Source organism: Rhamphochromis longiceps, linkage group LG11, assembly GCF_057381845.1.
Source record: "Rhamphochromis longiceps isolate RC_006_pf linkage group LG11, R_longiceps_female_GT1.1, whole genome shotgun sequence".
NCBI classification, from domain to species: Eukaryota; Metazoa; Chordata; class Actinopteri; order Cichliformes; family Cichlidae; genus Rhamphochromis; species Rhamphochromis longiceps.
The window spans coordinates 27,514,943-27,527,692 of record NC_140567.1 but is presented as its reverse complement, the minus strand read 5'-3'; the positions used below and the strand labels follow the sequence as shown (position 1 = coordinate 27,527,692).

The 12,750-nt window shown below is 41.2% G+C and overlaps 1 protein-coding gene across 1 annotated transcript; it reads right to left on the bottom strand.

Moving 5' to 3' along the window:
• Positions 1-7,289: 7,289 nt before the first annotated feature.
• On the bottom strand, positions 7,290-12,371 carry cited4b (Cbp/p300 interacting transactivator with ED-rich tail 4b). The gene is made up of 2 exons (XM_085423432.1): positions 12,164-12,371; positions 7,290-11,215 (listed from the first exon to the last, which is right to left on the bottom strand). Exons 1-2 carry the CDS (start codon positions 12,167-12,169, stop codon positions 10,451-10,453), a joined length of 771 nt encoding a protein of 256 aa, XP_085279558.1. The 5' UTR covers positions 12,170-12,371; the 3' UTR covers positions 7,290-10,450.
• Positions 12,372-12,750: the final 379 nt, after the last annotated feature.

The following is a 12,750-nucleotide window of genomic DNA, read 5'->3' as shown; positions in this document are numbered from 1 at the left end:
TTTAAAAGAGATTAAAAGATACTTAGCAAATTTCCTCAGAAAGGTTGTTCCCAAAACTTAGGAGCTCTGCAGTTGCTTTGTTGCCTTTATGGTGAAGTGGGAACTGTTTCCTGCCTGAGGATGTCAGGCTGCTCACTAGCAGTAAAGAGACAGTAATTCTAAAACAAATGGGCAGTTAGTCCAGGCTTCAACTAACAGAGTTATCATTTGCTGCTGCATTTTAAGCAATATAAAGTCTACGCTGTGTTTTGTTTGTTTTGTTTTGTTTTTTTTTTGGGGGGGGGGGGGGTCTGATTGATTATCTGATAAAATGAACATTGCAGCAATCTGGTCATGAAGAAATAAAACGGTTGAATGGCAGTTTGTGTGTTGCCAAATATCACTATGACATCTGTACCTTCTCCTTTGATTTTAAAAGGTTTACTGACAAGGACGTGGTGTCTCCTGGTTCACTGAAATGTCATTATCAGTGCTTGTGCAAGGCAGGCTTCAGGTTTCTACATAACGATTGCATGGGTTGCCTTTTAATGCTTGTAGGTCCACACCTTAAACTTAGCCTGTTTGGGTCGACATAGAGCAATTAGTAATATTCAGAAGAATAATTTTAAATTGTGTCAAACTCTGAACATGCATTCATTTATGTGGAAACAAATGGCTGTTTTGATATTTTTAGACAAGAAAACATCTGATCCTGGTCGATATATCACCTTTGATTTAACATGTTCTGCTCTAATGCCACAATAATAGCTTTGCAAACTTTTACTAAACAAAAATGTTAGCAGATGTCAGTCTGTGGAAAAATTTACACCCTTGTAAATGTACCAGCATTTATAGCACACTGCACACTACAAGGTACACGCATACACTTCATCTGCCTCACAGCCACAACCAATTTGAATCCACCAATTACATGTAAACATATGTGTTTTGGCTGTGGGAAGTCCTGGTACCTGGAGGAAACCCCCAAATGCATAAGAACATGAAAACTTCAAAGAAAGACCCCAGCTGGGTTCAAGCCAGGAATCTCCTTGCTGTGAGTCAACAGCATTAACCACTGCACCATCCTGCTGCCTTGTCCGCTGTAGCAAGATTCCTTGCATAATATTCCACCAAATTCCAATTTTTTACTCTTCCATGCAAAACTCCCTTCTCTTGCAAGACGTTTGTTTTTGTTTTTTCATTCTTTCTTACATGCATTGTGTGTTTTGGATTTCCCAACAACATTTCAGTTGGATTCAAATCTGGGCTTTAATTAAGTCATTCCGTAAGCCTCCGTTTCTTCTTTTTTGAACCACTCTTGTAGATTTGTCAGTGTATTAAGGATCGTTATCTTGTTGTAAGGTCCACTTCCAACTTAAACTTTGGGACAGATGGCTTCACTCTTTGATATGATGCAAATTTCATAGTTGAATCAATGACTGCAAGCTGCCGAGTATTAGAGACTGTGGAGTAAACCAAAATCATAACTTTTCAATCGCCACGTTTCACAGTTGGCATGAGGAGCTTCTTCCAAAGAAGCTGTCTTTGGTCATTGCCAAACATGTCCTTTACTGTGGCCAAACAGCTAAATCTTTTGATTAGACTGTCCAGAGCACATTATTCCAATAGGCCTGGTTTTTGCCAGTATGTTCACTGGCAAACCATGGCTTTGTTATACGGTTCTTTTTGGAAAGCAAAGGGTTTTTTTTCCTTCTTAGTTTGCCTTACATGCTGCTCAAATATGTGCATGTATTATTGATAGTACATGCATGGACTTCTACAGTTGCAAATGAAGATCTTGTGGCCGGGTTCTTGGAAACGTCTTTTAACGTCAAAATCTCTGCCGGTTGTTTGAGATCTATTTGGAGAAGATGTTCGTTCCGGAGAAATTACTTATTTCACAAAAATGTGGAAATCTTTTCAAATCCCTTACCAGAGTTACACACATCCACAACCATTTGTCTGAAGGCCCCAGAGAGCTCTTTAGATCTTGGCATGACAGTGCACCCTTCAATAGCTGAGAAAACATCAGACCCTCCATGTCAAAGGGTTTAAATAAGATAGCTTCCACCTGTCGACCCCAAAGGAGGATATATTCATTGGGAGTCAATCTGGAGCTCCCAATTTACAATTTGAAAGTGTAAAAAATATGTGTGCTTATTTTTTGCTTGTGAGTTTTTTCTTTGATGACTTTTTTGCAGACACGACTGTTTAGTTGTTTAAATATGCTGAAAAGCATGGCACACATATTTTATTTTGTCCTGTGACTGCAAATCATTCTGCACAATTTAAGTCAAACATCAGTAACATTAACCAAAACACATTATGTTTTAGTGAAAGGTGACCTTAAAGACCATCCATCAATCCATTCATCTATCCATTTTTTTTCAACCTATTGTTCATTCTGTTTCTGGTAATTTTGCTGTCACTGTTCCTGTCAGACTGACTGGATTAATGGGCACGTGGGCACAAAATTACTTCTACCAAAGCAACACAGCAGAACACAGAAAAGTCTAACCACATCCTGCCAGTAAAGACAAGAAAGCAAATCACATAAGACTGAAAACAGTGACCAAACCCACCCTGGTAAGTGACATCAAGAAGGATAAAATACATTTCCATGTGCATGCAAGCATATGACACAGAGTCTGTGCTGTTTGTGTGTTATGCTCAGGCACATGTGACAGGCTCAGAGCTTGTGGCTGATGCTTGTGCTTGTCGGTGTGCTATACTAGCCAATATGTTGTGCGTGAAGCCAGCGCTATTTATAGAAATAACAGCTCCGTGTGCTGCATGTTGTGTTTATGAAGGCTGTGAAGTCAGTTTTCACTTTACTTCTTAACACTGCTGTGGGATTTTTTTTTTTTCAGGTGCCATTGTTGTTTTTCTGTTAGGGCAGCAGGCAGAAGACTTTAAATATCATAGTGAATAACCAACATCTGTGGCTGCCTCTTTGGTATGACTTAAAGTGGTATTTGGGGAAACCCTGCAGTTGATGTTTACCAATAATGCCGTGCTGAGCTCCTCAGTACTCTTCTGTCATTGCTAACAGTCATACGCCACTGAGCAGTGAGAGAGTTTCGGTATGCATGAAAGGAAGTTTTGTGGGCTTGCAGATCAGTCATAACTGTGAGAACAAAAAAAAACGCTTTCTCAGATTTTTGCTTTGAGTGTCACGTTATGGCACAGATATGCCAACTTTTCTGTCGAACAAGCATGGCATGCTGCTCTTTGCAACAAAGTGTGGGCACAGCTGGAGAGAAACAAAACAAAAATAAGGTGCTCGGTCCACCACCTTCTCTCCATCTGATAGAAGAATTCCCAGCATGCATTTGGGCAGTCAGTTGAGGTGCTTTCAGTGAGGGTGAGGGTCCTGCTGTGCCTTCAAAGCCCTAAGACCTCAGTTCTAGAAGAATGTACTTGTATTTCTTTGATTCTTTTAACTCCTGGATATAACACCTCGGTTTCACACAACAATGCACAAATTCTGCAATATTAGACACTTCCATGTTTGACTGGTCGGTCTTACAATAGCATTTCTTGTGGATTATATAACAAGTTTATAATGGATAGAGAAGAAAATGGGTTCACACCTCAGACTCACAGGAAATATTTCCAAAATATATCCTTTTTTTGTTTACTGCCATCCATGTCTATGTACGGCCGGGGGTGGGGGTGGGTTGTGGCTTCAAGGTCGCTGACTTTCTTCTGTGGTAATACCAGAGGTGGGACCAAGTCATTGTTTTGCAAGTCTCAAGTAAGTCTCAAGTCTTTATCCTCAAGTCTCAAGTCAAGTCTCAAGTAATGTCAGGCAAGTCAGAGTCGAGTCTCAAGTCACTGGTGTAAAAGTCCGAGTCAAGTCACAAGTCTGAAACTTTGAATTTCAAGTCCTTTCGAGTCTTTAAAAAAAAAAAAAAATGAAAAAATAATGTTGCAGTTATGCTAAATGTAAATATTAGACCATGTAATTTTAAAATCTGTGTTTTTCTCAACACATGACAAAATAGTGAACTTAGAAAATATACACAAATTGTGAAATTGCACCTCTTTAAAATGCAGCTCAATTAAACTTAGCTCCAATAATAATTTTCACCGACAGTTCTGAGATAAGCTGCATGTTATTCTTGGATGCGGTTGTAGGACTGGCTTTAAAATCGCATGACAAAAATATCATACACATTAAAAAAAACTGTATCACCAACGTAGCCTGGCCAACATTTGCTAGTTAGATGAAGTCAGCTATCTCATCTTAGCATATTTATATGCATATTTATACGGTTCTTGGAGTGAGTGCATACACTCATGAAGTTTAGTAACTTCAGGTCACTGCAACAAGCCCAGGTACAGTTTACCGACGGATGGGTACAGGACCTTGAAATGCACCGTGTAGAACGAAAGACCATCGTACGTATCATAAGTTTACCAGTCTCACAAATCGTCTTCATAAATACACATTCCTTAACCGTTTATTAATAGGACCTTTGAGCTCAACGGTAATTAATTAGTAGTGGAAATAATTTCTGGTAGCATCACAGAAATGTAGCAGTGACAATAATATTGTATGCTGTAATCGTACTGGGCAATTAGTGATACAAAAAACCTGTTTTATCCTGTGAATAAAAGTATATGTTTTTATCAGTGTACCATAATAACAGAAGCGAAACACAATATTGTGTCAGGATAATTTACTATTTATGCACAACAAACAAAGGAGCGACAATTTCTGTTCAGCGCCAGACTTGCTTGTAACCTATATCACCAATTATGTTATGAAAAATGACGTATTAACTACTAAAAAACACTGACCTTCGTGTAAATGCTTGGAGCAGACTAACCTGTGAGCTGGAGTGTTCTGGGACGTTATATTTGGTCTTTGAATGGCTGCAATCCAGTCGCGTCTTTGTTACTTCGGAAACATGGCTCGAACAATTTCTCTTCAACGACGTAATCCGATAACAACCGATCTCTTTACCCGTCGGCTTCCCGTGGCTGTCATGCGACCGGCTATTGCAGTTAATAATACAACAGCTTCTTGACATTTTTGTGTTTCTTTTTATCGCTGTATAACTGATTTTAATTGAAAGCCTGCGTGCGCTAGTACCGCTTGCCACGAGTTCCCAGAATCCTTTGCGGTTCTACCCGTGAATGACGTCACATTTTCAATCTCTATATAATATGCATGTTAAATTTTATATTTGGGGTAAAATATCAAGTCTTTTCAAGTAAACCGGTTCAAGTCCAATTCAAGTCCCAAGTCATTGGTGTAAAAGTCCAAGTCAAGTCACAAGTCTTACAACATTTTTTCAAGTCAAGTCTAAAGTCATAAAATTAATGACTCGAGTCTGACTCGAGTCCAAGTCATGTGACTCGAGTCCACACCTCTGGGTAATACACTCTGAACCCTGTGATGGTGAAGATCCAAAGGCAAAATCTGTTTATCACCTTACTGATGAGCGCAAAGAAAGCACAAATGCACAACAGCATCGATACAGCAGTCGCCTAGGTGAAAATTAACACTTTATCAGAGGATTTCCCCCAGCAGGATAACACATGAGGGGATGGACAACAACTGTTCTGTTGCAGTAATTCCACCCACAGCCTATGGCTTGTTACTCGGCCTTTGGTAGCATGTGCTTGCCACTGTCAACAGATTAGCACACAGGCTTAAAGCCCTGTTCACAAAGACACTGTGTACAGAACTAGACTGCTTCCCTCTCATTCACCCATTCTATCATATGAATCTGTAACCCCCCTGGACTGGCCCAAATAATTTCCCAGTTGACACTAAACAGGTCAAATAAACCTGCAAATACAGAAGTTACTATATAACCCACTGATGATAAACAAATAGCAGCTTAAAACGTCGACGCTACGTCCCTATTATTAGAGCTCACTGTACAATATATCTAACAGTCTCATAAAGGGTTTGTTTCAGATGAGGGTACATAAGTGTCCCTGTGATCTTTCATTTCAGCGCCTTCTAAATGTTAGTACCTTAGAGTTTGAAACCTATAGCTGACTAACGTCTAATCTGTGCAGTTACCAGACAAACAACAACAAAAAATGAACAATGGAGTGCACAAAAATTTCAAGTTCTGCTTTGCGTTATGCACACTGACACATGAGTTAACTTTCTAACAAAATTGTGAAATAGCAACTGCTCAGTTTGGGTCAACTGTGTAAATCACACAACCCCTAAATATTTACCACCTTTAGACATTGTTGGGACACCTTGATGTGTTTGAGTCGGGCTTGGCTGAGAAGTGTCAGCTGCGCGCAGGAAAATAAATTATTTACACCCCCTCCTTTGACTTCAAAGGGCTGGCAAGCCATTCAACCCCAGATTTGGGGAGGTGGGGGTCGGAGGAGGAGTTGCTAGTCACTAGGCAACATCTGTCTCACCTGCCCCAACATGCCAGAATTAGATATTTATCTCTGAAGGATGTATGCACAGGGTACAAAAGGTACATATAGATGACAAATTAAAAGCGAATTTATCAACTCCTACACTGCGATGGCTCTTTTTTTGAAACATGGTTTGAATTTACTTTTTCACTTAGAAAGACAGGTCACTGCAAATTGTACACTGTGGCCTTTGCAGCTAGCGCATCTCAACTCAATTAAACGCCTGCGAGAGATGCTGGACTGACATGTTAGAAGCAGCTCTTCAACATCATCAAAATCACAAATGGGACAGCATTACACCAGTGAAATTTCAGAGACATGTACGATCAGTGTCACATACTGAATCAACGCCTTACTAGGACAATTTATGTTGCTTTTTTGCTTAAATGTATTACCCATCTGTTCTTTTAAAAGCTTTGTCAGTATGAGTCATGTAGAAAGCTGACTGGCTAGACTGTTGTGTCCAGAAAACAGTGTGACAATGTGATTTTCCTCCTCATGTGGAAAACGGTTTTGTTGCTTCTTTATTGCGCAACAGCTAGCAGCTACCCTAAGATGGCCTTTTGCGTTGCAGTATCTATGATATTTTGGCTGTGCCAAGGGAAGTACAGGGAAGGACAGTGCACAATGAAACTTCGTGTCAAGTGGCGACACAAGGTGACCGTTCAGCTAGAAAATCAGGAACTTTGGCTTGAGCAACATGGCCACTGTATGAAGCCTGCCCTAAGGGAGCCGTTGTTTATTTACCCTCTGCCAGCACGCAGACACAATGTTAACACAAAGCATGCCAAACAACACCAAACTCTCGTTAAAGCAGGCAAGTTCAAGCATGTGCCACCATCACACAGTATTCACAGAGACAGAACCAGTCTTCTTAGTGATTATAAATAACTCGTCCATTCATCTGGGAATCTCAGGTTAATATCCTGTTTTGTTTCTCTCAATGTGCATTTCAGCCATTTCTTCACATCTCTCGCACTGGTGGGAAAATTTTTATTTCAAAATTAAAACTGAAGAGGAAAAATGCTTTGCCATTGCTTTTACATTTTATGAATGTTTCTCACTACCCGCATTTGCACAAGTACTCCAACATAATCCGACAACACAGATGACGTTTTAAGGATCACAATGACCAGAGATGAGACATAAAACCTTTATTTTCCCATTGCTCCACACTGATACGTAGGTAGCCCTGTTAGCCTGTTTGATCAGGTTGTGTGCGGATGATGCGCACGTGCGTGCATGTGAAGACCTGGCCATGCGTGACAACAGCAAATGACCACCTATCCGTCACTGGCACTAGGGCCAAAGATTAACATGAGCTTAGGCTTGGCACCAGCTGGACCACAGCCTGGAAAGAGAAAACTAGACAGTACTTAATGCAGACATGGAGATCTGAAGAGAGGAACGTAAAGTATTTTGCATGATGTGTGGGGTTTTTTTTTTAGTTTATTCCTTTTAACTGGAATCATAAAAGTTATGTGGGAAAATCCAGCTAAGAAATCCCCGAGAGCAAAAGCAAAAAACACGAAAAAAATCCCTCCACCTAATTTCTAATTGTAAACTCAAGAGATCCTTACAATTTCTCTCTCTCTTCTTATCTTTTGTCTCTTTCAATTTGCCTGTCTGCACGTCTTAGAATGTGGCTTTTGGTCTGTGACTTATATTGAGAAAACAGCAAGCTGCCACAGGAAGACTGTTGTGCTGAAGCAGTTGCTGTGGGTGGGCTGAAAACGAGAGAGCAAGAAAAACAGAAGTTAACAGTAAACGTCTCCATGTGTCCCACCCTGCTTAGCCTGCGTCTAGACTGGCCTCCGTGAGGCAGGCGGCAGTCATAACAAGGGATTCAGAGAGCAAACAGGGCTGTTTTGCGTAGTTAGCCACTCGTCTATGGAGTTGCAATCAAGAAAAAAAAAAAACCCTCTGCATTTAATTGGGGCTGAACAAGAAGCTCGCAGTGCAACGTACAATTATGAGATATAAGAAGAGACAGTTCTGAGTTCTGACAGTGTGCCAACATGCCCCATGTGCCACACACACCAGAAGACCATCTCACCAGATTGGCACTGGGCAAAAGGACCTGCAACCGTTACTAAGCACTGTGCCAAGGCTGTTGGCCTACTTATGAGCTGTTCTCATGTTAGTGTCAAGCCAAGAAAATCTACACATACACACATGCACCCTTAAGCAAGTCTTTGTTATTTAAAACATGCCCTGCATTTAGGCCAAGATATTTCAGCTTGGCCCATCCATTATACCATGCTTCAAATTGAGCTTGTTGGCCTTTAACACAATTGGACAACTGAACAGAGGTGGCTGTTTGAAGAGCTGCACAGACTTCAAAATTGAGCAATCAGCTAACACTATTTTTGCAACCATGCTCTCATTTCCCATCCTTGTTACTGATGATGCCACTAAAGATGCCTTTGTTGACAATGTGAAGAGCTAACTGTGGTGGTGACATTCCCAACATGACCTCAATCAAGCATTTTCATAGCCCGGAGGCACAAAACAATTCAACAAACTCAGACACCGCAGAGAATCTCTTTACCCTCATTTTTATAATGAATGCAATTATATTAGGAAAATTGTTTTACTCCTCCAACAGGCAGTGGCCCTGACTAGAGAGGGGCTGTTTTGAATTTGTTTGGTTACTGTTTACAGTCAATTGTCAGTTTCTTTGACCACCCTCTATGGACGGCACCATTTCTGAATTACAGTTTATGCGCATAAAGTCAGTTAAAACACGATCAAAAATAACTTAAGTACTCTACACAAAGAATAGAAAGAATTGGATTCAGCATTGTAAGCTGAATGCACACCACCCTATGACTGGATGTGTTGTCAAACACCTTTAATGTCATCTAAACACTTATTTTACTTAATCACCAAGGGGAGAAAAATGCTCAATGTCATTGGTCATTGAAAGTCACTGCAGTTATCACCATGTCAATCATGGTCTTATCAGTGATACTTAGTTTTAGCTATGAAAAGGTAAATTAAACTGTAAACTCAGGAGATCTGGACCAGATATCCACCTCAAACTGCACAAATAATGTATTTTTTAAAACATTCCTTCTCAGATTTGAAAGAAAACCGAGGATTCACCCAGAGGTTAACCTAAGCACTGCCTGAGGGAAGAGCTATGCAATGAATGGAAAAGCAGGCCACACATCTATCCAGGCCATTTTTATTGATCCTTGAAACCCCTTTCACAAAGACCATCCCACCCCCCCCATCTCGACCACAAAAAGGGGACAATATAAACAACCAATAAATAAGAATCTGCGTGATTAAGGCGGTTCTACATCTCCAATAGAACACAACAGTGTGGACATGTTGGAGTTATACAGCTTCATACAGTACAAGCAGTAGATTTTTCAGAACATCACATCTAAAAAAGGCAGCACTTCATGAAAAGTGAACCATTTTTAAGTTTGGATGAAACTCCCATTGTAATGAAACAACACTTTACTTCTGTAATTTAAAAAATAAAAACCCATGCTCTTTTAGATGACACTGGCATCAGAGCTTATTTCAAGACTATGCCACATAGAGTTGGGAAAAAAATAAAAATTGCAGAAAACTAATTTTATTTTCCGCCCCCAACCTACGTTCAGAAAAAGATCATTAAACCACTTCAATCCCAAAATGGAGAAGCTGGTTGTTCTTTATATCAGGTTTCTCAGATAGGAATAAATAAATACACTTTTTAAACTGGTAAACTGTCTTGGAGTCCAGGCTTGGGAGGCTACATAGTGTCATAGCATTGTTCAGAGTGGCTTTTAAGAACTTCAGCATTTCTTTATTACATTCATGTCCAGGAAATAGGAGAAGTGGGCCCTAAAGCCATCCACCCTCTGGCCACAAGTGCACAAGACGCATGCCCTGTGCATTCAACGCAAATACCCAGAGTTCTCCTTTGTGCACCCTGAACAGCATTGTGGTATAGTCGTACGGAGAGGTGCTCACAAAATAAAAAGTGAGGAAATGAACGCTCTTCGTCTGTTCTGAACAATTCTCACTCTTCTGTCTCCATTTTTGCGCAACTGCAAATAAGGTCCTCTCAGCAACTAACAGTGCTTGGCTGCTGTTTGCTGACAAAGTCCGAGATGAAATCAAATTCATTCTGGCCCAGGAAGAGTTCTGGCAGCTCCTGGACTCGGTCCAAGCCCAGCTCCATGACCAGTGAAGTCAGGACATCTTCGTCAATCATATCCGCATCCATGCCATTCAAGGCTAGTGCCGGGCTAGCCATGTGCTGCATGTTAGCCAGCTGAGCTGGGCTCATGCGGTACTGGGCTGTGGGCCCCATGTGGTTCCCACCCATAGGACCCAGCGGATGTCCATGGTACTGGGTGTTGAGTTTCTGCAGTTGCATGCTGGCCATTAGCTGCTGAGAAGTTAATCCTCCATTCATGAACTGTTGTTGCTGTTGCTGCTGCATATGCTGGGCCTGCTGTTGGTGCTGTTGCGGATGCATGTGGTGCTGCTGTTGCGGATGATGTTGTTGTTGCTGCTGGGGCTGGCCATTATACATCATGTGACCAGAGGTCATTTGATGGTGACCCATCTGGGCCCCATTCAGCTGTCCATTCATGGGTCCAGCCACCATGCCCTGTCGCTGCCTCATGGCGGTCTCCATGTTGGCCTGAGTGGCACCATAGTGCATCATCTGGCCACTGTGCAGCACCCTCATGCCCTGCTGGTTGGCATGCTGCTGGGGTCCTGCCTGTAGGCCGCTATTCATACCCATCCTGTAACCGTGGAGACTGGCACCCGCTGAGTTGTGATTCATGGGCATCATCAGATGATCTGCCATGCCTCCTGTCTATGGACAGAGAGGAGACACTGTTAGAACAAAGTAAGGGGCAGGCAAGGTGTTTCAAAGCACTAAGAAAATTTAGGAGAACACCAAGCAATATGGAATGTGCAAAGCTAGCCACCCATTTAAACCAGTATCAAACTGGTTAAAACAACAACAGAAATAATGTCACCATGTTTTAGGTTTTACTTGGCTGTGTAGTCCAAACCGGAGTCTCTATATAAATACTGACTTCTTTTACAGTCACCACGCTCTTCACCTTCATTGAAAAGAAACAAAGATACACGCTTCCTTACAATGTCACGATTCCACCTCGAGTTAAACCACCGAAATCGATTCCGGTGGAATAAATAAATAAAAAATCTGCAAGGTTGTTTTGCCCACTGGCTAATACTGAGAGAAATACTGGTGTGTTTAGTCTTCCTAAAACCTGCTCTCTCTTTGTGCCAAGGAATGAACGCCCAGGTTGAAATTACAGGTTAACGTACACTGTTTGGGTACATTTTAAAGCCAGATAATTCATCCATGACGGGATCGGCAAAACAGAGGCAAAATGCGTGCATCGCGTAATGCACAGTTTAAAATCCTATATATGTTGCATGACAGCTGAGGCAGAAAAATCTGTTACATTTTACGCACGTAAGGTTGCAACAAAGAACACTGACATCATGCAACATCTCCCCAACAGCTGAATCACCATAATTCTAACAAGGTATAAAATTAAACAGAGGCTCCCGATTTCCACCAATTACGGCGATTCGTTTGTTTAAATGTTAGTCTCTGATAATATCCTCCACACTCTAGCCTAGTGTTATTCATTTTCGTAATCTCGACTTTGAAACAAGGGAATGCAAACAATGGAGCAGCAGCAGCAGCAGCAGCAGCCCCCAAGACCACCACAGACTAAAACACCAATTTCCCCAACAAATAAATCCGATAAAAAAAATCACTTACCCGCATTCACTACGTTTCCACAAAGTTGCGCGACTTTTCTTCAGCTCCGGCTTTTTGAACAGTTTTCCTCTTGTAATCGTAGCTCCTCTGAATTACAGCGTGTATTCCACAGGGTTACGCTTCATGCTCAAGCGGGGACGGTGTGCACAAAGACTGCCGCATCAGATCTTGAAACGACTGCCTATTTTCTGGGTCAACTCAGGGATTATGTACATCTAAAAAGCTCAGAGGAAGGCAGTCGGGGAGAGGTGGAGCCTCGGTCCTGCCTCTTCTTTGTTCCTATTGGCCCTACTTAATATAATTGTGCATGGGCGTAGAAAAAAAGGGGGCAGTTGGAGAGTTGTGACACAGTAGCCAATTTAAATACCCTCCTCCCCACAGTTTCTTTTTGAAAGATTATTTAGACATCTTATTTGTCATCAAAGCAGGTTTAAATTTCCTGCTGTGCTTGCAAAAGGCGAATAAAATACTAGAGTGACAAGGGATAGATAGATAGATAGATAGATAGATAGATAGATAGATAGATAGATAGATAGATAGATAGATAGATAGATAGATAGATAGATTTTGTCTGTATTTATGCATAA